Genomic DNA, 24,234 nt, shown 5'->3' with positions numbered 1-24,234 from the left:
GACGTGGAAGGGGTGGGGAAACGGGACCGCGGCCACCTCGCACCGAGTACGGCAAGCCGGAGCGGACACGACTCGTCCGTTCTGCGTTTGCGCACTGCCGGAACGTCGTGCGCGTTTCTTTCTCTTCTTTTGTCTGGTTGATGGAGGCGGCAGCAGCAGTAGGAGTATGAACCGTGACCTGACAAGACGAGCGCTTGAATCCTTCGCTGTGGATACGTAAAAGCCAGTTCGAAAGTGGCTGCTGCTTTCAGGAACTAAAACAGCCTAGGGCGCAGGAGTGCGTGGAAATGGGGGGAAACACCTTTTACAGGACTGCGTGGTCCACTGGAAAAGAGCACTAGACCGGGACCTGGAAGCTCGTCCACTGCTAAACTAGGGAAGTAACTCATTACTATTTCCAGACGTAACGTCAGTTCTTCCAATAAGGAAGGCTAGTAATGAGACGATCCATGTTCATTTCTTAACAGTTTAAATGTCTGCATCTGCCCTTAGGCTGGAGTTGTTTTAATGCCTGGTATGGTTTCTGCTATTTATTTAGTAGCGTCCTTTTTTATGTTTCTTCCTGAGCACACAGAAGTTTGAAAACTTTTTTATACATAAAGGGAGATTGGCAGTCACATTAAGGAATTTAACATCTTCAAAGACCTTCGGTTTTGCCCATTTCATGCCCCCTCCCTCCTGCCACCCCCTCCTCCACCCCCACTTGGGGGGGTAGGATTTTTGTTTTTTTTTTTTAATGGCTTGGGCAAAATAATTGTGAATACTCTGTGAATCCTATTTTAGACAAGGGCAAAATATTGTGAATACTCTGTGAATCCTATTTTAGACAAGTGAAGATTTATTTGAGCTCTATTTTTCTGAAGATAACCTATTAATACTGTCTTTATTTATTTAAAAATAGAGCTCAAATAAATCTTCACTTGTCTAAAATTTTGGTATTTCAAATTCTTTTATGGAAAAATCGAGCAAACCGTAAATTTGGGGCAACCAAAATACATCACAAAGGCCATTATTTCAAGAATGTAATGTCAATGAGCTACATAAAGCCTTTTTTTAATTTTGGGGTCACACTTGGCTGTGCTCAGGGACTATGTGGTGTTGGGCATCATGAAAAGTGGCCTTATCTGCTATATTTCCCCTGCCTATAAAACTTTTTGAGATTGATTTCCCCTCTCCCCCCATTAAAGCATTCTTTCCTTAAGATCAATCCAAGATTGGTGCCAGTTTATCGTAGTTTTTCTTTTTCCCTCCTCAGAGGTGCTTGAGGGTAGAGAGGTCACTGTCAGCAGTACTTGGCTATGGGGTATGCATGACAGTTTGGTGTGCTATTGCTCAGGCCCAGGTATGTTGAGTGCTACAAGGCCACTCTGGCAGTGCTCAAGGACCACCAGAACTATATCAGGTATGCTGCACTGAGCTTTCAGGGCCAGTGATCCAACTCAGGACCTAACAGCATGCAAGTCATGTGCTGATCTTTTAGCTATCTCTTCCCCTCTGGAGTTGGTTTTGGTTTTTGGGCCACATCTGGTGATGCTCAGGAGTTACTCCTGGCTTTACACTCAGGAATCACTCTTGGCTGTACTCCTGGGAACATATGGGATGCCAGAGATCTACCCAAGGTTGGCTGAGTACAAGGCAAGAACCTTTGTTCTATCTCCAATCTCTAAGTTTTTTAAAAATGTTTTATAAATGCTGTTACTTAGTTCTCAACCCATTTAACAAGTGGTTTTGGCCTACCATGAATATAGAACTAATCATATCAACTACAGTTGCTCTGGAGGCAACTATATAATGTTACAGAATAAAATTTGAGGTTTATTATGAGCAAACCATTAAAAAAAGATTTTTGAAAGTTTTATAAATTCTTTAGTTTTCCTTTTATCACTGGCAAGGTAGATTCTTAAAAACAGCTCATTGAGTAGGTATCAGGACCTTAGAGAGCTTAATCCTTCCTGATTTGACAAGATGCACTTGACTTATTTTTACACTAGCATGTAATTTTGTTTTTCAGGTCACACCCACCTGTGCTCAGGGATCACTCCTGGTGGATTTGGGGCATCATGAAGTGCTGGGGATCAAACTTGGATCCACCATGTGCAAGGAACGTGCCCGACCTGCTATACTATTGCTCGGCCCCTCAAGCATTTAGTTATTTTGAAAATTGTTTGAATTATGTTGAGAGCAAGGGCCTTGACATATATTACAACATTTTAAGTATTTTGGAAATCAAGGTTTAGAGTGAAAAGGGACTTGCCCATAAAATACAAAATGGTCAAATGCTGAAAAAGCTCATATTACCAGAATCTTGCCATCTACTTTACTAATTTTTAACCATGCCAGTTCTTCAAAGTAGCACATATAGAAGAGAGGATAAAAATGGAGCAAATAACAAATTCCAGATGAAATATTTTTGTATGCTCTTGTATTTTGATAGATGTGAGGACACCAGTAGGAATTTTATTTATAATTACTCAACACAGGCCAAATGGAGTAACTATGACACATAAGTCAAAAAAAGGAACCACAATGAAATCTATAGTGTTCCATTTTATTGTGCTGGGAGATTTCTAAGATAAAGATTTCCTCTCCATTTCTACATAGCCACCGAATCTGAAGGCAGGTGGAAGGAGTACCACAAATTTATTTACTGGTTTATTGTGTGTATAAAAAAGCTGTCACTGTAGCACTGTCCTCTCTTTGTTCATCGATTTGCTCAAGCTCTACTGGGCACCAGTAACGTCTCCATTGTGAGACTTGTTACTGTTTCTGGCATATGGAATACTGCACAGGGAGCTTGCCAGGGTCTGCTGTGCAGGCAGGATACTGTCAGTAGCTTGCCAGGCTCTCCAAGAGTGATGGAGAAATCGAACCCGGGTCGGCCATGTGCAAGGCAAACAAACACCCTACCTGCTGTGCTATTGCTTCAGCCCATAAAAAAGCTAATAGGTACTTTTTGTAACTCTACTGGCCTTGTCTCAAACTCAGATGAAACTCATAAGACTACTTCCAGAGCAGACTATTACTTCACACAGTTCCAAATTTAGGATATTCAAAAGCCCATCAGTTTATCTTACCACTTTCCCTTTAATACGTAACATGTTACTACAGTTCTTAAAAGTTTTAAACAACATGTAAAAAAATTAGTGTACAGGATCTTTTCCCATGAATTCTTTCATTTAGATTTCAACTCTCCACTGGACTTTCTTAAAATATAAAATAAAATCCTTTGGATTTACTTGATCCAAACCAAAAGTAGCTACTAGGAGTAAAAGATCAAAATCCAAGCTCCTTACCTGAAAATTAATTGTTCCTCTTTAGAAAAATATAAATCTAAAAAAAAATGCATCTCTTAGGACTATTAACAGCAACTTTTTAATTAGTATTTTGTTTCATTTTAAAAATTAGACTTTTTGAAAATTTGAATTCATTATGCATAGTGTCCAGTAAAAATTGTTCTGCCGTATCTGTACACTGTTCATAGGAAAAATGCAAGGTTGCCTAAAGGTTAAAGGGGGAGTTGGGTTGGCAGGATTGAAGAAAATGACAGTTTGTAGTTAAAACCTACCTGTGATTTTGAAGTTTCTCAGGGACCAAAGTTTCCACTACTGCCATCTGCTGGCTGGAAAGTTTTTCATGTTAATATTGCCTTTACTATTGTGGCTAAGAGATTTTAATTGACATTCTCAGTACTGAGTAAGTTTGCATTAGGATTTCTCTTTCTTATTTTCTCATTCTTATTTCTCTGAACCATGAATTCATTGTTCAGAGAAATAAGAATGATATAGGGTTATGACAGCAAAGAGGTTTTACTTTTCCTCAAGACTAAACATAAGGCAAAGACCAACTGGAATATCAAGCTACTATTTACTTGTTTTTTAACAAATAAAAATCCAATAGCCATCAGGTGAAACAACTTTATTTCACAGTAGTCCTTAAAGACACAAAGACACTATGTTCTTCATATAAAAACATTAGTAGATACCTATACTTTCTAGAAATTATGATGTAGGCCCTTTTAAAGAAAAATGCACCTCATATGGTTTCAGTAAGATTGCTTGAAAAAGCTTCTCATCTGGACTCATTCCTAATTACTCTGAATCTTTTGGTTCAAAGTATGGAGTATTTTCTTCATCATGTATTCTTGCATCGCACATAGTTGTTAGTATATGTATTAACTAGTTAATGTTCCATTGGCTCATCGGCCTTTTCTGCAGGTTCGTCAGCAGGTTGGGCAGGCTTAAAAGAAAGAGACAAAAAATCATGTAAAAAGAGTATCTGACCAACATATATTATCTAAATTAAAATTGTTGCAATTAGAAAAGTTTAAAAAAGAAATTAGAAAATATTTTGATATTTATCCATTGACTTGTTAAAAAAATTTAAGCATGGTTTTTAGAGATGGAATTCTACAGTTCTGTAAACCAAAACATCATGAACAATTCTAGCACAGTCACACACTGTCTTGCTCAAAAGTCATCTTTTTTATTATTAGTACTAGTTATAAAACACAATTATATCACTTTTTAGACATTCTTTTCTCATTTATTACTGGTAAACAGTAAAAATATAATCAAACTAACTGTGTAATACTCTATTGCATTATTCTACCTGCCCTAGTCCCTTTTTTTAAAATTGAATCACCATGGGAGAGAGCATTACAAAACTGTTCATGACTGGGTTTCCGTCATATAATGTTCCAACACCCATCCCTCCACCAGTGTAATTTCCTAGCACCAATGTCCCCCAGTTTCCCTCCCCTGTCTATATCCCCCCCTCCCCAGCCTGCCTCTATGGCAGAGGCAGACCCCTCTCTCTCTCCCCTCCCTCCCTCCCTCCCTGCCTCCCTCCCTCCCTCCTTCTCATAGCTGGAAACCATCTGTCCTAGTTCTTACTGATTTAAATACAAATCTTGCTTCTCTAATACCAACAATGTTACCTAATACTCTTTTCAAGTTGAAAATTAATGACATGGCCAGAGCAATAGTATGTGGCAGGGCACGTTCCCTGCATGCGGACGACATAGGTTTTATCCCTGGCTCCCCATAAGCTCCCCCATCAGCCTACCAGGAGTGATCCCTAAGTGCAGAGGCAGAAGTCAGCCATAAAAACAGCCAGGTATAACCCAAAGACGTCCCCCCCCCCCCCACACACACACCAAAAAGAAACTAATGGTGTTGAAATTCTTTATAAGATACTAAGCATCTATAAGTAATAAAAATTTTTTCTTTTTGGGTCATACCCAGCGTTGCACAGGGGTTTCTCCTGGCTCATGCACTCAGGAATTAATCCTCGCAGTGCTCGGGGGACCATATGGGATGCTGGGAATCGAACCTGGGTCAGCTGCATGCAAGGCAAACGCCCTACCCACTGAGTTCCAGCCCCATAAGTAATTTTTATTTTAAAGATGCAATAAAAAAGACCAGTATTTAAAATACCACTTAAGTATCCAAAGCTGGGCCATAATAAACTTTTCATGTCCTTAGTCATGTAGGATCTTGGTCTTTTTATAGACTTTAACAAAATATGGAGAAGTGATACTGCAACAATTCTGAGCACTGAGCACATGCTTTACATGAGGGAGGCTGGGTTCAGTCTCTGGCACTGCATGATTCTCTGATTATTGCCAGGAGTGACCCTGGATTAGAGAGCCAGAAGTAGCACTTCAGGGCCCACTACCTCCAAGGAAATAAATTTTTAAAAATCCAAAACAATGCCTGGAAGCTTTAACTTTTCAACTTTTGCAAGCTCCAAGCTACTACCCTGCTAGAGAACCTGTGAAGAAGCCCTAAGATTGAGGAAAAAGCCCAGTCATCCCAGCAGAGGTTCCCACCTTGTCTCTGTCCCTCTAATACCTTTAAAGTCTCAGAAGGTAACCTGAATAATGTTACCTTGAATGTTTACACCTCACTCTTCAACAATTAGCAACCTCAAGGAAGATCAGCAAAAGAATCATATTGCTGTGATGAACCTCAATTCATAGAATTGTGAGAAATAACAAATGATAACCAAATCATCAACTAGTTCTGCGTTTACAGAGATCAATGTCCTCTTAATATTTTACTTACTCAGTCCCTAGTTTTCCTACTGACGCCTGAATGCTACAAGCCTATCTCAATAACTGAAGATAAAAATGTCAACTTTATATATCTGTGGTAGGAATAACAATTTATGACAGAATTTAAGCCATCGCGTTATTATTTATATACCTGTGCCTTTCTCTGAGGTCTTTCTTCGAGACCTTCCAGGAATGGAGATACATCATCATCATCATAAATCGTAAACTCCAAGTCTTTACCAACAATTCCAATAGAAACATTCTGAGCGGGACAAAAAAAAAAATTAAAGTATCAAGTATGAAGGTTGGAAAAATTCTTAAAAAGAATTTTTAAGGTGAAAAGCAGAATAAAAATTTCATAGAACATTACCTAAGACTTGAATTGGGGAAAAAGGAAGAAAAATCTAGCAGTTCCTATTGCAGATTAAATATTCACTTTTGGTAATTATCAACAACTCCAAATACTGTATCATTTAAAAACCTGCAGTTTGGCTCAGAATGAAAATGTGCTGTGGATCAGTGTGAGGAACTAAGTCACATTGATACTAAGAAACAATCATGTTTGTTCCCTGTGTAAGTTAAGACACGGTAGTTTTGTTTTCTTTTGTTTTGAATCACACACAGCAGTGGCTCTGGGTTTATTTACTCCTGGAGTTGTTTAGGGGACCATGTGGGGTACTAGGGATCAAATCCAGGTTGGACACATGCAAAGAAAAAGCCCTACTTATAGTTCTATATCGCTAGAACTAAAGATGTGAAAGTTTAACGAGGAAATTTGGAATTATAAAGTGCTGAATACTGTGGAGGATTAAAATCTACATGAAGCAACTAAAAAGCCAATCTTAAAATTGTTTATCACTGCTAATCAGTTCAAAAATAGCTTCTATAAGATGAATGTTTTTGTAAAAATTTGAGGCATACACACATAAGTATGTCATGATTCAGTATGAATATGAAATCAGGAAATCAAACATCTAAGCAAACTTTTCTAAATTGGAAATGTCAATCAATGATCAATTTAAAATTCAACCATCTTAGAAACAAATGCACCATATGCCAGGGAAATACCTCAAAGGAATAGAGCATACATTTTTAAGTTTAATTTTGTTTCTATAAAGTTGTCCACAATAATTACATTTAATATTCCAACACCAATCCCATCACCATTACACCTTCCCACCACCATATTTTGAATGTTTCCACCTCAACTCCCAGAGCCTGCCCCCCAAACAGGACCTATATATATATTTTCTATTGCTTGTTATAAATAATCTACAAAAATGATACCAAAAAGTTTCCATAGAGAAAAGTGTGTGAAGGTTGCTGTATTCCACCCTGGAGCCATTTAGCCCTTGTCTTGGTACATCAGTAGTGAAGAGTTTGAGATGTAGGAGAACACATTTTGCATGAGGGAGCTTCGGATGGGCCAACAGTTCCTGAGCACTGCTAGATGTGGACCACTCTCCACCCCAAAATAAGCAAGCATCAATTAGTTACAACCTCTGGTTACTTTAATGATATCAACAACCACAAAGACCAGAACAATGAAAGGAAGGGAAAGGAGAGAGCACAAGATAACAAAAGTGAGGTCCAGACAGGTAGTAGAGCAGATAAAGTGCTTGCCTTCCATGCAACTGACTGGGGTTTGATCCCTATCACCCTATATGGTCCCCCAACCCCTGCTAGGAGTAATCCCTGAAAACAGTATCAGGAATAAGACCTGAATACAACCAGGTGTGCACCTTCCCATCAAGAAGAAAATGTCACTGTGATTTTGATTGGAATTGCATTAAATGTGAATACTGCTTTGATAGAATAGGCATTTTGACTATGCTGATTATGTACATGAAATCTTTCCCTGCCTTGATCTCTTGTTCTTAGTCTTTAAATAGTATCATAGTTTTCATTATAAAACTCTCACAATTCCTTTGTTAAAATTTATTTCTAGGTATTTAAATTTATTTCTTTGAATGCAATTACAAATTATTTGCAAATAGAAATGCAACAGCATTTTTTTTATTACTTTTGTAACCAGCTATCTTGGCACACCTGTTTCGAGCTTCTTTTTTTAGTTTTCTACCACACCTGGAGGTGCTCAATGGTTATTCTCAGCTTTGCCCTCAGAAATTACTTCTGGCAGGGTTTCAGGCACTATGTGAGATGTCGGAGATCAAAACTGGGTTAGCCCTGTGCAAGGCAAAAACTCTACCTGCTGTATATCACTCCAGCCCTCAAACTCCTTTTCAATAGAATAGAATCTTTAGATGTTTCTATATACACTATTGAATTGCCTAAAAATAACGATAGTTTCTTCACTTTATTTCTGGATTCCTTTTATTTCGTATTATTGTCTAATTGCTCTGGGTAAGAACTTTTGTAATAAATCAGGAGTGATGACAATAGTCTTACCATATTCCTGATTTTAGAGAAAAAGGCTTCTGTTTTTCATTACTGAATATATCAGCTGTGGTTTTATGTATACAACCTTTATTATACTATAATGTCATTTCTATTATAAATTTAAAATTTTTTTATTATAAATAACGCTAAAACTTGTGAAATACTTTTCTCAACTGAACTACTTACCTCCAACTCATTCTATTCTACCACACTATTCCACCTGAAATCACCCTAACAGCTTTACAACTATTCCACCATGCCGCAGTAAAAAAATTACTTAAGTCAATCATAGTATTCTTCATTTAAACTTTTTTTTTATGACACCCCCCCCCCATCCTCACTTAAACTCTTAACAGCCCAGAGTAAAATCAGAATTACAAACAAGGGCGACTGGTTACTAGAAGACAAAGTGTAGCCTCCATTACTCTGGCTTCATTCTTAAATCCATTGGTTTCTTTGCCTTGAATATTACAATCTATACTCAAGATTTTTTATATATATTCTATGGAATCATATATTTTGGGGGTAGGAGGCTCACACCTGGCTATGCTCAGGGATCAAACCTGGGTCAGCCTGGGGCGTCAGTTGTGTGCAAGGCAATACAACCCTACCCGTTGTATTAGCTCTCGAACCCCTCTCTGGAATTATTTCTTCTTTTTCCTCTGGAATAATCTTGTTCTAGACATCTATATGGCTTATTTACTTCCTTTAGATCTTTTCACTGAATTTTACTCTCAATGAGGCCATCTTTGACATAGTCAATTAGTCACTCTCCTCTTAACCATTTTTTATAGTAATTATCACTTTATAATATATACTTCATTTATAGGTATACTAGCTCCTGACACTTGGATATATGTTACAAATAGGTCAGGATGTTTGTCTTGTCTATTATATGCACACATGTATGAGATGCTCAATCACTCACTTGTTAACTGAATAATTATTGTTAACAATTAAAAAATATTGTTAACAATACAAAGGTTTCCCTGGATGAACAACAGTACGTGTGGGTAGGGCACAGGCCTTTTATGCAGTCAACTAGGATTTAATCCCCAGCATCCCATGTGGTCCCCCAGCCCACTAGGAGTAATTCTGGAGTACAGAGCCAGGAGAAACCCCTGAGCACTGCTGGTTATGGCCTAACACTGCCCTCTTCCACCCCTACCCCTCAAAAAGAAACAATACAAAGACACAAAGGTTTCCCATCTGTTGAAGAAATGAAAATTCTACATTGGATTTACTAGTTTAGTGTTTTATACCAAATATGTTTTTTAAAAATGACATCTCAAAATCATACCACTTATTGCTTAATGAGAAAGACTGAGTCTATGCAACCATTCCACAAATTAAAGAGTAGGACAAGGAACTCAGAGGCAAAATCTGTGATATGAAGGTAGGAAGCCCTGGGTATGATGCCTGGTACCATTAAAAATACCTGAAAATTAAAGAACTGTAAGTACACATTACTTATCACTTACATTTATGCAACACTTGATCAAATTGTAACTATAGTGTTTATAACTGCAAAACATACTTACTTTTGTAGTTAGGTCCTGTTCTGCGGGAAGAGTCTCTCTCAAAGCACGTAGACCATGTTTAACCAGCTCATTCAAATTGCCTACATAAAACGAAATAATACTTTTTCTTAATTTAAGAAATAGAGATTTTGGGGCTAGAGCGGTAGTACAGCATGTAGGGTGTTTTCCTTGCACGCGGCCGACTCAGGTTTGATTCTAAGCACCCCATATGGTCCCCCAAACACCGCCAGGAATAACTCCTGAGTGCAAAGCCAGGAGTAACCCCTGTGCATCTTGGATGTGACCCAAAAAGCAGGAAAAAAAAAAATAAGAGATTCCTTTAGCAACTTAATCTGACAAGGTTCTAGTCACCTACCAAGTATATTATAGTAGAAACAGTCCAAAGTGTAATATTTAACCATTTAATCTCCCAACATTAATTATTAGCAATATTGACAATTATATTTCATGAAAGGATATACAACTTGTTACTAAATTTGGCCCGTTCTTATTAAAGTCTAACTCTTAATTCAGAAATGATATAGCTTTCAATGTTCTGTAGAATATACTGTGAAATGTTAGTTGCTATATTTGCTCTTGATAAAAGTAGTTTCCAACTCTTTGTATCTGACTAAAATTCCAAAGTGGGCAAAGACACACAAATGAAAGTGTAAATCAAAGTCCCTAAAGGGGGCAGGAGCAACAGTGGAGTGGGTAGAGCACTTGGCTTGAACATAGTCATCCTGCACCCAATAAGGCCACCGGAGTACCACCAGGAGTAATCCCTGAGTGCAGAGGCAGGAGTAAATCCTATGCACTGCCTGGCCCTGCCTACCCCCCCCCCCCCCAAAAAAAAATTCCTTAAGAATACAGATACACTACGGGCCTGGGAATTGCTCAGTGGCAGAGTTTGCCTTGTAGGGAAGAAGCTCAAGTTTCCTCTCTGACACAAACCCACATACTGAGTCAGCAGCACATTCACCTGGGATTCTTGGCACCAAAGTAAAGCTCCAGTGTACTACAACCAAATGTGAGTAAACACTAAAACTAAAGTGTGGCACTCAGCCAGCACTAGAAAATAAGTATACAACCCCTAGTGAGCACTACAGACAAAGTGTACTAAAATGTACAACCCCTCGCCCGCTCCTCTCTGGAAAGAAAGATGGCGGCCGCACGGGAGCCTTGTGGAAAGCAGGTTTGAGCCGGGCTTGGGGGAGCGGCGGGGACCTCATGGGAAGGGGGGCTTTGTGGGCCGCCCCCCACGCCCCACCGAGGTCGCCAGCTGCCCCCCACGAGCGGCTCTCCGGCACGGCCACGGCCCCCGGAGGCACAAGGACTTAGCACAGAGAACCAGCCGCTTGGAGCAGAAAAGCAAATGGACTTGTGTTAAAACGCGCCACCAAGCCTGCCCGGAGGGGAAGGGGCTTTGACCGGTCCGCCCGCTCCTCTCTGGAAAGAAAGATGGCGGCCGCACGGGAGCCTTGTGGAAAGCAGGTTTGAGCCGGGCTTGGGGGAGCGGCGGGGACCTCATGGGAAGGGGGGCTTTGTGGGCCGTCCCCCACGCCCCACCGAGGTCGCCAGCTGCCCCCCACGAGCGGCTCTCCGGCACGGCCACGACTCCAGGGCACAGAAACCAATCTCTTAACTAGCTAACTTTTAATAGAAATTCTTCCAGGGTCAATAAGTAAAATAGCAGAAATTCAAAACCGCACGGCCGCGATAGCGGCCGTGCGACCTCATTGTATTCTTAAACCAAGTTGTAGAAAGCAAATCATTTCACAACGCTGTTTCAGCATGTCTGATTGTGGGGGGTGGGTCGTAAACTCTAAACAATAATTGTGCATCTTCTATCGAAATAATCTATCTAGTCAAAGTATATAGAGTATTAACTAGAACTCATCTGCCTCACAAGAATTGGGAGGGGTGGGAGGTGGGGGTCTATTGGGGTTCGGGGCTAAAAATGAGTATTGGTAAAGGGAAATGTGTTTGGTATCTACATGACTGAGAACTAAACCCGAAAGCTCTGTAACTTTTCCCACAGTGATTCAATAAATAAATAAATTATTAAAAAAAAAAAGTACAACCCCTGATCATCAAAACAACAAAAGGAGGACAATAGAGGACAGGGGTGAGGCCTCTCAAACAGTCGTCAGGAAGGTCTAGTGATGATTCACAGCCAACCAGGTTGGTGGTTAAGTCCAAAGGCCCAGTATGCAAGCTGCTTTGGCCCTGCAGTGCCAAGGATAGCTGGACCAACCAGAGCCACGCGTGGCTGTGTTTAGGGGCTTCCTGGCCTGTACCCAGTAATGCTCAGAGGACCAAGTAGTGCTTAGAATCAACCCTCTAGACAAATACCCTAATCACTACACTATCTACCAGCCCCAGGAAAATGTTTTAGTTGAAAGATACAGACAAAAAAACTCAACAAATTATTAGCAAACTGAATCCAATAACATTTATGTTTTTAAAGACATTTATATTATTTTATTATTACCATAACTAATTTATTCCAGGGATTTAACATACAAAAGTCAACCAATACATATCAAAATAATACGAACAGGAAAAAAACCCAATGGTTATTTTAATTGATGTACCAGAAGTATAACACCCAAGGCTTTTGCATAAGCACAGTACTCGAAAATCTGGCCTGTTCTAGCAGTAAGTCTTGTTATCTTTAACGTTTCTTCCCACATATAAACTACCTTTTAAATTATTTATGGAGTACTTATTGCAGAAATGACTGTGTGACTAAAAATAAATTCAGGAAGAACTAGATATTACAAACCTTACAATTGGTAGCTAGTATAGTGGTCCTCAACTCTAGGAATACTGAATTAGTCTGACTAAATTCAAAGGCTGGGAATATATATTTATATTTTTAAGACGTCCTAATTACTACTTTGCCAGCCAGAAGGGGTTAAAAACTACTATGCTTGAAAGAAATAATAAGCACATCATGAGGATAATTTTGTGAAAAATACTTTCTGTAAGGCAACAGTTTTCTTCACTTATGTATTTATTTTCTATAATTTTTTTTTAAAATCACTTACAGTCCATAAACTCAGACATGTGTCTCTCCAAGTAAGTACGAGCTGACTGAGAACGGGCTCCAATGGACATAGCTCTACAATCAAAATAGTTAGCAGATGGACAGGTCTGGAAAATGTGAGGACCCATATCCTACAAATAGAAAAAAAAATAAAAAAAAGAAGTTACGTAATTCTTGACTTTGGGTAAGCTAAAAATGAGAAAGTTTCTAGTCAGTTTTGAAAAATCATTAAAATATGATAAAATTCTATGAACTTACATCATAACCAGCAATAAGCAGCCCAACACCATATGGTCTCCGGCCATATCGCTGTGTTGGTATCTGGGTCTCTTAAACTAGTTAAAGAATCTGTTACAACACCAAATAGTTACTACCTTTACTTTTTTTTTTTTTTTTAGCTTTTTGGATCACACCCGGCGATGCACAGGGCTTACTCCTGGCTCTGCACTCAGGAATTACTCCTGGCGGTACTCAGGGGACCATATGGGATGCTGGGAATGGAACCTGGGTCGGCCGCAAGCAAGGTGAATGCCCTACCCTCTGTGCTATTACTCCAGCTCCTTACCTTTACTTTCAAGTTAAATATTATTAACAAAGATCTTTGGTTCGTCTTACCTGCTTGGGGAGGTGTGAGGGGGTGGGAGAGTAATAGCAAGATGACAAGTTCCCATGCATAGACCCTTATTAATTCTGAATATAAAGGGTCGAGGATTTTCTTGACATCTAGAACCACTAATGGAAAACTTTAAATATCCTTGAACAGCGGTAGGGCGTTCGCCTCGCCTTACAAGTGGCCAACATGGCTGACCCGAGTTCGATTCCTCCGCCCCTCTCGGAGAGCCTGGCAAGCTACCAAGAGTATTCAATATGCCAAACACAGTAACAACAAAGTCTCCAATGGAGACGTTACTGGGCCTGCTCGAGCAAATCGACGATCAACAGGAGGGCCTTTACCTTTACCTTTAAATATCCTTGAAAATTGGGGCAGGAGTGATAGTACAGCAGGTAGGGCATTTGCCTTGTACACAGCTGACCCAAGTTCGATCCCCGGGATCCCATAGGTCCCCCCCGAGCAACACCAGGAGTAATTCCTGAGTGCAGAGTCATGAGTTTCCCGAGCATCCCAAAAAAACAAATTAATAAATTTATCTTGAAAATTAGAGTATGGAGAGTTTTCCTGAAATTGGATTCATCTATGTGTGGAAAATAACAATTGTTTACAAGGGCTGATGAAAGAGAAGTTCACTTACTTTCAAGGTAAAATTTCCCACAAGTATGCTACATTTTAAATTCTTATTAAAAAGTTTTACTATCTTGAAGCTGGAGCAATAGTACAGCAAGTAGGATGCTTGCCCTGCATGTGGCTGACCCGGGTTTGATCACTAGCACCCCATATGGGCCCCTATTGCCTGGCCAGGAGTGATTCCTGAGCACAGAGCCAAGAGTAAGCTCTGAACACTGCTGGATATGGATTAAATAACAATTTTTTTCACTGTATTACCTATGGTTAATATTTAATCATAGTCTTAATAATTAAGGATGAACTATAAAAGCCCTTTAAGGTTTATATCCATAAATGCTGAAAAAAAAGGATACTGCTTCCAATTAGAGACACAAGACGAGACACAGGAAGAGGTCTGTCAAAAACGAATCTGGAATCCAAACATTCCTGACGCATAAAATTACTAAAAAAGAAACAAGAAAAATGTTAAATCAGAGGAGTATTTCAAATAACATAGTCTGAGTTCTTTTTAATTCTTTCCAGACATTTGCACAGATTACTTTCACATAAGGGAACCAGACAGAGCTACAAAGGTACATTTCTATAATAAATCTTGGAGTATATGGGGTTTGTTAAAGACCAGACAATTCCTTAGCAATGAAAAACCTTTGCCTTACCACACTTCTTACAGTACAGACAGTTAAAGAGCAAGGGGGGGGGGGGGGGTGGGAAACATCTTTTATTCTTCCCACTGTGAGCAAGTTAGTCTTAACTCTAGATCTTGAACCATCAAAAAGGAATACCTACTCAACCTTTTTCTTCAGTCTAAAAAATTTGCAATTACACAGCTGCAAGAAATAGAATCCATACTAGACATTCGTATTTCTGTCCATGTACTTCTACATATAAACAGTCTTTGAAAAGCTAATGAACAATAGATTGCTGATTAACAGTTAAAACTGACAAGATTCAGTAAATCCACTTAGGAAGAAAAAAGAAAAGAAAAAGAGAATTCCTGCCTCATTTTAAAAGCCAAGATAACAAGGGCTTACTGCTTTATTTCCATGTTTCTCTGTTTTATGTGTATGTCATATCTGATAACCAAATGTTGACTATAGATATCAAGCTATTTGTTCAGGTATGTTCACTTAAGTCCATTTCCTAAGATTGTCTAAAAGTTCATTGCTCAATATAACAGGTACTACTAACTTGTGACCATTAGAAATGTGAGAGGCTGGAGAAACAGCACAGTGGGTACAAAACTTGCCTTGCATGTGGCAGATCCAGGTTTGATCCCTGGCAGTCATATGGTCCCCAAGCCCTATCAGAATGATCCCTAAGCTCAGAGCCAGAAGTAAGCTAGAAGGAGTACCAGGTGTGGAACACACACACACACACACACACACACACACACACACACACACACACGAACACACGAAATATGGCTAGTCTGGTATGAATCACAAATGCAAGATACAAAAGAAACTTCAGAGACAGTACAAAAAAATGAGAAATTTCATCATAAGACTTAGTCTTTGCAATGAGATTTTTATCTCACTGCAACTTATGTATGTGTGTATGTGAATGTTTTGGGGCCATACCCACTGGTGTTCAGGGCTTACTGCTGGCTCTGTGCTCAAAGATCACTCCTGACTAGGCTCGGGGGACCATATAGGGCATCAGGGATCTAACCTGCCTTGGCCACATACAAGGCAAATACCAAACCTGTTACTATCGCTCAAGCACCAAACTTAATAGAGTCTTAAACAACATAAATTAGACTAACAAATATCAAATAATTCAGCAACTACACAAAAGTATTGAAACTAATATAGTTAGGGGGCTGGAGCAATAGTACAGCAGGTAGGGCATTTGCCTTGCATGTGATCAACCTCGATTTTATCCCCAAAACTCCTCATGGTCCCTTAAGCCTGGAGTGAGATCCCTGAGTGCAGAGCCAGAATTAAGTTCTCAGAACCACAGGGGTATGGGACAGAAACCTTTCTGCCAAAAAATCCAACCAAACAACAACAACAAAAAATCCTAATATAGTTAATTCTATTAGAATAAAAAAATTAAATAATTAGTAACTGAATTCAAAGTGGCTACAGTATTAATAATCTTAACTTACAGACACTCTGGCAAACAGTTTCCCAAATTATCTTCTCTAGATCTATAAATGTAATTTATTATAAATTAGTAATGATGTTTCTTTTGTTTTCTACGATCACACTTACCATAACAGTCTAGCATCTGCAGTAAGGCCCGCAATAGAGATACCAATATGGTTGTCAACATGGAGAATCTTTTTCTGATGAGCTGCAAGCTCTGACTGTGCTCTCTAAATAGAAACATTGAAAGATATAAATGTAAAAACAAGTTTATAATTTTATTATATAAATTAGAGATTCCCAAGCTTATCTGACTTATTATCACCTTTTTGGGGAAAGAAAAACCACCTAGTACCCCATGGAAATATACTTTTTTCAAAGTAGAGTACCCCCAATCCACAATTTGCAATGGAGAGTATTATTGCCTCTGATTCATTCAAGGCCCACCCAGAGGGTGGTACGCATTTGATAACTGTTTTCTAAAGACGGAAGACAGAGCTATGGATGCAGCTCAATGGTAGAGTATTATGTTTCGTATATGATATCTTGGGTTGGATCCCTAGTACCACAAGTACATACACATATGCAGAGGACACAGGGGATCGGCTCAGTGGGAAAACTGCCTTGTTCTAACACAGGCAGAGTTTGATCTTCTGCGCCACGTTCATGTGCAGAGCACAGCCTCAGTAGCTCTATTTCCTGCGACTCCTGGAACCACAACAATGATGTGTGCCATCTCCAGCACACAGCCAGAAGACTGTATTATAGCCAGGAGTTCAAAGCCTAGGAACAACACAGTGGGCACTGCAGTGACTCTCTGTGAACAAGTAGCACTGTCGCAATGCCTTGTATCTCCCGTTGTTCGTCTATTTGCTCAAGTGGGCACCAATAATGTCTCCATTGTGAGACTTGTTACTGTTTTTGGCATATCGAATTCGCCACGAGGAACTTGCCAGGCTTTGCCATTCGGGAGGGATACTCTTGGTAGCTTGCTGGGCTCTCCAAAAGAGACGGAGGTATCAAACACGGTCGGCTGCGTGCAAGGTAAATGCCCTACCCGCTGTGCTATCGCTCCAGCTCTTATGTGACAAGTACTACGACTAAATGAGTTGACTCTCACTGCGAGAACAGTAACAAAGGAAAGGGAAAAATAAAATACATAACTACGTAAAATTAAAAAAGGAAGACATATTTATTACTTTACCTTCAATGCAACCAGCACTGCATGGGTTTTTGATTTCAGACCAACCGTGGCTGAGCCCTGTTTGACAGCTTCCATTGCATATTCAATCTGATGAATCCTGCCCTAAAGAGAAAAAGAAAACAACACATCTTAGTCGTCTTAAAAATTTAATTTTTTATAAATTTGAGACTTTCCAAATCTCGGGTGAACACAATTTAATCTCAAATGATTCCCCCCTCCCCCAATCAGGATACATATTTGAAAAATAAAGTTCCTCCAGGAATGCTTAAAATGGTTATAATCCCTTTACCCCCACACCTACAATCTCTAATTATATGGTAGTCAATCAAAAGTCACTTCAGAAGAGAAGGAACACATGGAGGGTGCGGGATCCCGGAGGAAAAGAAAAAAGAAAAAACAGGTTCCAAAAAGAGCCGAGAGCACCGGGAAGTTCCAGATGGAGTAGGCGCCGCATCCCGCCTCCCCCAGATGGAACCCTGGTGACCAGAAGCCTCTACAAACACAGCTCGAGTATGCGGGAACAAGGACTTTTTCTCAAATCTGCCGGACTACACCTCCCAGGTAACCTCTGATCCCGGAAGTCATGCCCACAGCCCGCCCCCCAGCGCCATCTTTGAAACGTTCAGAATAAGAGAAGGAACACATGGAGGGTGCGGGATCCCGGAGGAAAAGAAAAAAGAAAAAACAGGTTCCAAAAAGAGCCGAGAGCACCGGGAAGTTCCAGATGGAGTAGGCGCCGCATCCCGCCTCCCCCAGATGGAACCCTGGTGACCAGAAGCCTCTACAAACACAGCTCGAGTATGCGGGAACAAGGACTTTTTCTCAAATCTGCCGGACTACACCTCCCAGGTAACCTCTGATCCCGGAAGTCATGCCCACAGCCCGCCCCCCAGCGCCATCTTTGAAACGTTCAGAATAAGAGAAGGAACACATGGAGGGTGCGGGATCCCGGAGGAAAAGAAAAAAGAAAAAACAGGTTCCAAAAAGAGCCGAGAGCACCGGGAAGTTCCAGATGGAGTAGGCGCCGCATCCCGCCTCCCCCAGATGGAACCCTGGTGACCAGAAGCCTCTACAAACACAGCTCGAGTATGCGGGAACGAGGACTTTTTCTCAAAACCGCGCGGCCGCTTACGCGGCCGCGCGACATCTCTCTATATACAAAGTGATCAATGAGAAGTAAACCACCCAATCTTTCTCCCTGAAAATCAGAGTTAAGTTTGGAGCATGGCCACAGCCCCAGAAACACAAGGACTTAATGCAGAAACCAGCAGCTTAGAGCAGAAAAGTGAACGGACAATGCGTTAACCCAGGCCATCATTTCTGCCCAGAGGGGAAAAGGGTGTTGCCCCATTCGCCCTCTCTTCTCTGGAAAGAAGGATGGCAGCCGCATGGGAGCCTTGTGGACAGCAGGTATGAGCCGGGGGTGTGGGGGCGACTAAAACCTCATGGGAAGGGGGGCGTTCCGGTCCGTCCTTCACGCCCTACCGAGGTCACCAGTTGCCCCCCACGAGCGGCTCTCCAGCACGGCCACAGCCCCAGAAGCACAAGGGCTTAATGCAGAACCCAGCAGCTTGGAGCAGAAAAGTGAAAGGACTATGCGTTAATCCAGGCAATCATTTCTGCCCAGAGGGGAAAGGGTGTTGCTCCCTTCCGCCCTCCTCCCTCTGGAAAGAAAGATGGCGGCCACATGGGAGCCTTGTGGACAGCAGGTATGAGCCGGGGGTGTGGGGGCGACTAAAACCTCATGGGAAGAGGGGCGTTCTGGTCCGTCCTTCACGCCCTACCGAGGTCACCAGTTGCCCCCCACCAGCGGCTCCCCAGCACGGCCACAGTCCCAGAAGCACAAGGACTTAATGCAGAACCCAGCAGCTTGGAGCAGAAAAGTGAAAGGACTATGCGTTAATCCAGGCCATCAAGTCTGCCGGAGGGGAAAGGGTGTTGCCCCATTCGCCCTCTCTTCTCTGGAAAGAAGGATGGCGGCCGCATGGGAGCCTTGTGGACAGCAGGTATGAGCCGGGGGTGTGGGGGCGACTAAAACCTCATGGGAAGGGGGGCGTTCCAGTCCGTCCTTCACGCCCTACCGAGGTCACCAGTCACCCCTCACGAGCGGCTCTCCAGCACGGCCACGGCCCCAGAAGCACAAGGACTTAATGCAGAACCCAGCAGCTTGGAGCAGAAAAGTGAACGGACTATGCGTTGATCCAGCCCATCAAGTCTGCTGGAGGGGAAAGGGTGTTGCCCCATTCGCCCTCTCCTCTCTGGAAAGAAAGATGGCGGCCACATGGGAGCCTTGTGGACAGCAGGTATGAGCCGGGAGTGTGGGGGCGACTAAAACCTCATGGGAAGGGGGGCGTTCCGGTCCGTCCTTCACGCCCTACCGAGGTCACCAGTTGCCCCCCACGAACGGCTCTCCAGCACGGCCACAGCCCCAGAAGCACAAGGGCTTAATGCAGAACCCAGCAGCTTGGAGCAGAAAAGTGAAAGGACTATGCGTTAATCCAGGCAATCATTTCTGCCCAGAGGGGAAAGGGTGTTGCTCCCTTCCGCCCTCCTCCCTCTGGAAAGAAAGATGGCGGCCACATGGGGGCCTTGTGGACAGCAGATATGAGCCGGGGGTGTGGGGGCGACTAAAACCTCATGGGAAGGGGGGCGTTCTGGTCCGTCCTTCACGCCCTACCGAGGTCACCAGTTGCCCCCCACGAGCGGCTCTCCAGCACAGCCACGGCCCCAGAAGCACAAGGACTTAATGCAGAACACAGCAGCTTGGAGCAGAAAAGTGAACGGACTCTGCATTGATCCAGGCCATCAAGTCTGCCGGAGGGGAAAGGGTGTTGCCCCATTCGCCCTCTCCTCTCTGGAAAGAAAGATGGCGGCCACATGGGAGCCTTGTGGACAGCAGGTATGAGCCGGGAGTGTGGGGGCGACTAAAACCTCATGGGAAGGGGGGCGTTTCGGTCCGCCCTTCACGCCCTACCGAGGCCACCAGTTGCCCCCACGAGCGGCTCTCCAGCACGGCCACAGCCCCAGAAGCACAATGACCTAATGCAGAACCCAGCAGCTTGGAGCAGAAAAGTGAAAGGACTATGCGTTGATCCAGGCAATCATTTCTGCCCAGAGGGGAAAGGGTGCTGCTCCCTTCCGCCCTCCTCCCTCTGGAAAGAAAGATGGCGGCCACATGGGAGCCTTGTGGACAGCAGGTATGAGCCGGGGGTGTGGGGGCGACTAAAACCTCATGGGAAGGGGGGCGTTCTGGTCCGTCCTTCACGCCCTACCGAGGTCACCAGTTGCCCCCCGCGAGCGGCTCTCCAGCACGGCCACGGCCCCAGAAGCACAAGGACTTAATGCAGAACCCAGCAGCTTGGAGCAGAAAAGTGAACGGACTCTGCATTGATCCAGGCCATCAAGTCTGCCGGAGGGGAAAGGGTGTTGCCCCATTCGCCCTCTCCTCTTTGGAAAGAAAGATGGCGGCCACATGGGAGCCTTGTGGACAGCAGGTATGAGCCGGGAGTGTGGGGGCGACTAAAACCTCATGGGAAGGGGGGCGTTTCGGTCCGCCCTTCACGCCCTACCGAGGCCACCGGTTGCCCCCCGCGAGCGGCTCTCCAGCACGGCCAGGACTCCAGAACACAGAAACCAATTTCTTAACTATCTGACTTTCAGTAGAAATACTTCCAGGGTCAATAGGTAAAAGAGCAGAAATCCAAAACCAACATTTAATTCTTGAACCCAGCCATAGAAAGCAAATCACTTCACAATGCTTTTTCAGCATGTCTGATTTGGGGGGGGGGGGGGTAAACTCTAATAGTGGTGAATATTTTATTGAAACAATGAATCTAATCAAAGCAGATAGAGTGTTAACTAGAATTCATCTGCTTCACAGGGACGGGGAGGGGTGGGGGGTGGGGTTTTATTGGGGTTCTTCATGGTAAAAAATAAGTATTGGTAAAGGGAAATGTGTTTGATATTTGCATGACTGAGACATAAACCTGAAAGCTTTGTAACCTTTCCCACAGTGATTCAATAAATAAATTAAAAAAAAAAAAAAAAAAAAAAAAAAGTCACTTCAAGGTAATAGCATGAAACATTTTACCTGTGGGCTCCAAACAGTGACATCATTGTCATACTGATTGCGAAACTGAAAGTAAAAGAACAAAAGGACAATAGTGTAAGAAAGTTACAAGTCCCAAATCCTGCTAGTCTCTCATCAGTTACAAAAGGTCTCCCAAGTATGTATTTCCATTCAGCATGAAGGCAACAGAGGTAATGCCACAAAACCGTCTCTATTACCAAGAGCCGGCAGAGGACTGAGGCAAGTGGATTTTGAAGGGACTTAACTCCCAACACCACCACTGTCCACTAGGCCTGCCTTTGGGCTCAGCCAGCTACTAAAAAGTATCCAAGTTAACTTTCCTGTTTTAGCAAAGCTCTTTCCTTCTAAAGGTTCCTAGCAAATGGTCAAAAGCTAACCCTGTCCTTTCACTACCTTAAATGTCTCTGAGAAACAACTTTCCTCACCCAATCTTTTCAATACACACCCCTTTTAGACTTTCTAAGTGGGGACAACTCAGACGTATCTTTGAAGTCTCCCTCCCAATGGAAACAGGGCTTTGTAGGCAGGGTTCTGTGGGATGAATCGACACAAGAGTGAGTGAGAGGTGGACAGAGATTAGTTTATTAGTCGTGACGCCGGTGCTGGAATGAGTCTACCACCAAGTGTCTGTGAGAAAGAGCATGGGTGTATGGGGTGTGTGTGTGTGTGTGTGTGTGTGTGTGTGTGTGTGGAGGATGCAGCAGTGGCAGGCGTGGGGCGAGGATTCTACCACCAAGTGTCTGTGAGAAAGAGCATGGGTGTGTGGTGTGTGTGTGTGTGCGCGTGCGGAGGGGGGGGGGGGGGTGCAGCAGTGCCAGGCGTGGGGCGAGGAGCCTTCCTCTCGCGATTTCCTCAGGTGTAATATAATATCGTGACGTGACAAAATGATTGTAAAGGCCCTCGAGGGAAGCGGTGGATCGGGGCCACCAGGAAATGGATGCGGCCCAGAACCCGAAACCCGGGGTTAAAGTTCACGGGGAGAACTCCAGCCGGGACCCCTAGACTCTTCGCGCGCTTGCTCTCTCGTTCTCATACTTTCTTTCTCTCTTTCACTCACTCTCTCTCTCTCTCTCTCTCTCACACACACACACACACACACACACACACTTTCTCTTTCTCTCACACACTCTCTTTCTCTCTCTCTCTCGACAAAAGGCCACTTTCGAGCAGCACCAGGAATTCACTGCACTCGAGGGATGACCGGCGGTCAGCGCGTCCGAGTCCGCGCGGGGAGAGAAAAAGGAGGCGCGGGGAAAGGCCGCACGGAGCTACCGGCCGCCCCCTCTCCCCGCCAGGCCAGAGATGCTGAATCACGGCCCGAACCCTCCCTCCCGCCGCCTCAGCTTTCCACGGCCGGGGCCTCGGGCTGCCCGTGAGGACGGCAGGATAGGCAGGCTGGCCATCTCCCCCGGGCCGCGCGGACCCCGGCCCCAACCCTGCCCGGGATTCCGGAACCAACGCACCATGACTTCGGCGCGGGTCAGTCCACGGCCTCCACGAGAGCGGGCGATCCACGGCGAGCGGACGGAACTCACGATCGGCGATCTGCAGGGCAGCCTGAGGGCGTTTGACGGCGGCGGCGCAGGCCTGAGCAGTCGAGCCCCGGTGACTCGAGCGCTCGGCGCGCCGCGGGTGGGTGGGGCCTCGGACAGAGGAACCGACTTTGGCGGGAAACGCCGGGCGGGGCGGGGCCGCGGCCGCCGAGTCGCCGGGGGCTCCCTGCCGAGGCGCCGCCCTCCTCTTGGATGCAGCGCAGCTTCCTCACCAGACTTTTTTATTTTTTTATTTTTTTACGCGCTTGAGATCCCTGGAGTGTACAAGTACAACTCCGAGCCATCTAGTGAGCCTGTCCGTGTCTGTCAGCGTCCAGAGATTTGGGGTTGCTCAGTGTCCGTGAGAACGACCGTAAAAAAAAATAATAGTCCGTTTCTGGGTGTCAATCATACTGTTTTGGGGGGAGTATTTCACTTTTTATGTCTTTTCCGGGTGCGGCCTGCGAGTCCCGGCGCTCCCCCCACCCCCCGCCGCGCTGGGCATGCGCGTTACCATGGACACCGAGCCCCTCCCTGTCGCTGCGTCTTTGAGCGCTTGCCTTTGTTTCTAGTGGGACGCTTCCCCCCCCACCCCCACTCCTTCCAAGAACCTGTGTTCCACGTGTGATTCGTCACGGTTTTTATTATTGGTGGCACCCCTCAGACTGAGCTCCTGCAGGCCACTGATGCTTTTTTGTGCCTTCAAAACCGGACTCAGTGCCACAGAGAAGAGGTCACTGATCCCTGCCAAAAGAAAAAGCGGGCGTTTTCTTCCATAATCTCTCTTTTGAGAGAATATTTTGGTATATCCTCAATAAAATAGTTTAGCAAACAGCTGCCAGCCTTACGTCTGTAGACTACCAATGATTTCCTTTCTTTGTGAAGATTATCCTTGGAAGGGCATTTCAGGATTTAAGCCTTGTAGATGAATAAGACTCATATATCTCTTTAGTGATTTGCTCAGATTCAGAGAAAGTTGCTATCACACGTTTTAAAATCATCTGCAGGTGTATATTTTGAACATTTTTCCCATGTTATTTTCCAGGTT

At 43.4% G+C, this 24,234-nt stretch overlaps 1 protein-coding gene across 1 annotated transcript; it reads right to left on the bottom strand.

The window, feature by feature from the left end:
* Positions 1-3,889: 3,889 nt before the first annotated feature.
* PSMA1 (proteasome 20S subunit alpha 1) lies at positions 3,890-23,302 on the bottom strand. Its single transcript, XM_056116096.1, has 10 exons — positions 23,118-23,302; positions 21,655-21,699; positions 17,565-17,666; positions 16,487-16,590; positions 14,624-14,712; positions 13,286-13,356; positions 13,029-13,158; positions 9,997-10,076; positions 6,207-6,317; positions 3,890-4,236 (listed from the first exon to the last, which is right to left on the bottom strand). The coding sequence occupies exons 1-10, from the start codon at positions 23,118-23,120 to the stop codon at positions 4,180-4,182; spliced, it is 792 nt and encodes a 263-aa protein (XP_055972071.1). The 5' UTR covers positions 23,121-23,302; the 3' UTR covers positions 3,890-4,179.
* Between the last annotated feature and the right edge of the window lie 932 nt (positions 23,303-24,234).

The sequence above is a fragment of the Sorex fumeus genome, unplaced genomic scaffold, assembly GCF_029834395.1.
Source record: "Sorex fumeus unplaced genomic scaffold, SorFum_2.1 ptg000030l, whole genome shotgun sequence".
Classification (NCBI taxonomy): domain Eukaryota; kingdom Metazoa; phylum Chordata; class Mammalia; order Eulipotyphla; family Soricidae; genus Sorex; species Sorex fumeus.
This window is presented reverse-complemented; position numbering and strand designations above follow the sequence as displayed.

Coding starts and splice junctions, on each gene's coding strand:
- PSMA1 (XM_056116096.1), bottom strand. Junction 13,159..13,285: donor TGCTTATTGCTGGTTATGAT/GTAAGTTCATAG, acceptor TTCTATTTGTAG/GATATGGGTCCTCACATTTT. Junction 4,237..6,206: donor GACCTCAGAGAAAGGCACAG/GTATATAAATAA, acceptor CTTTCTTTTAAG/CCTGCCCAACCTGCTGACGA.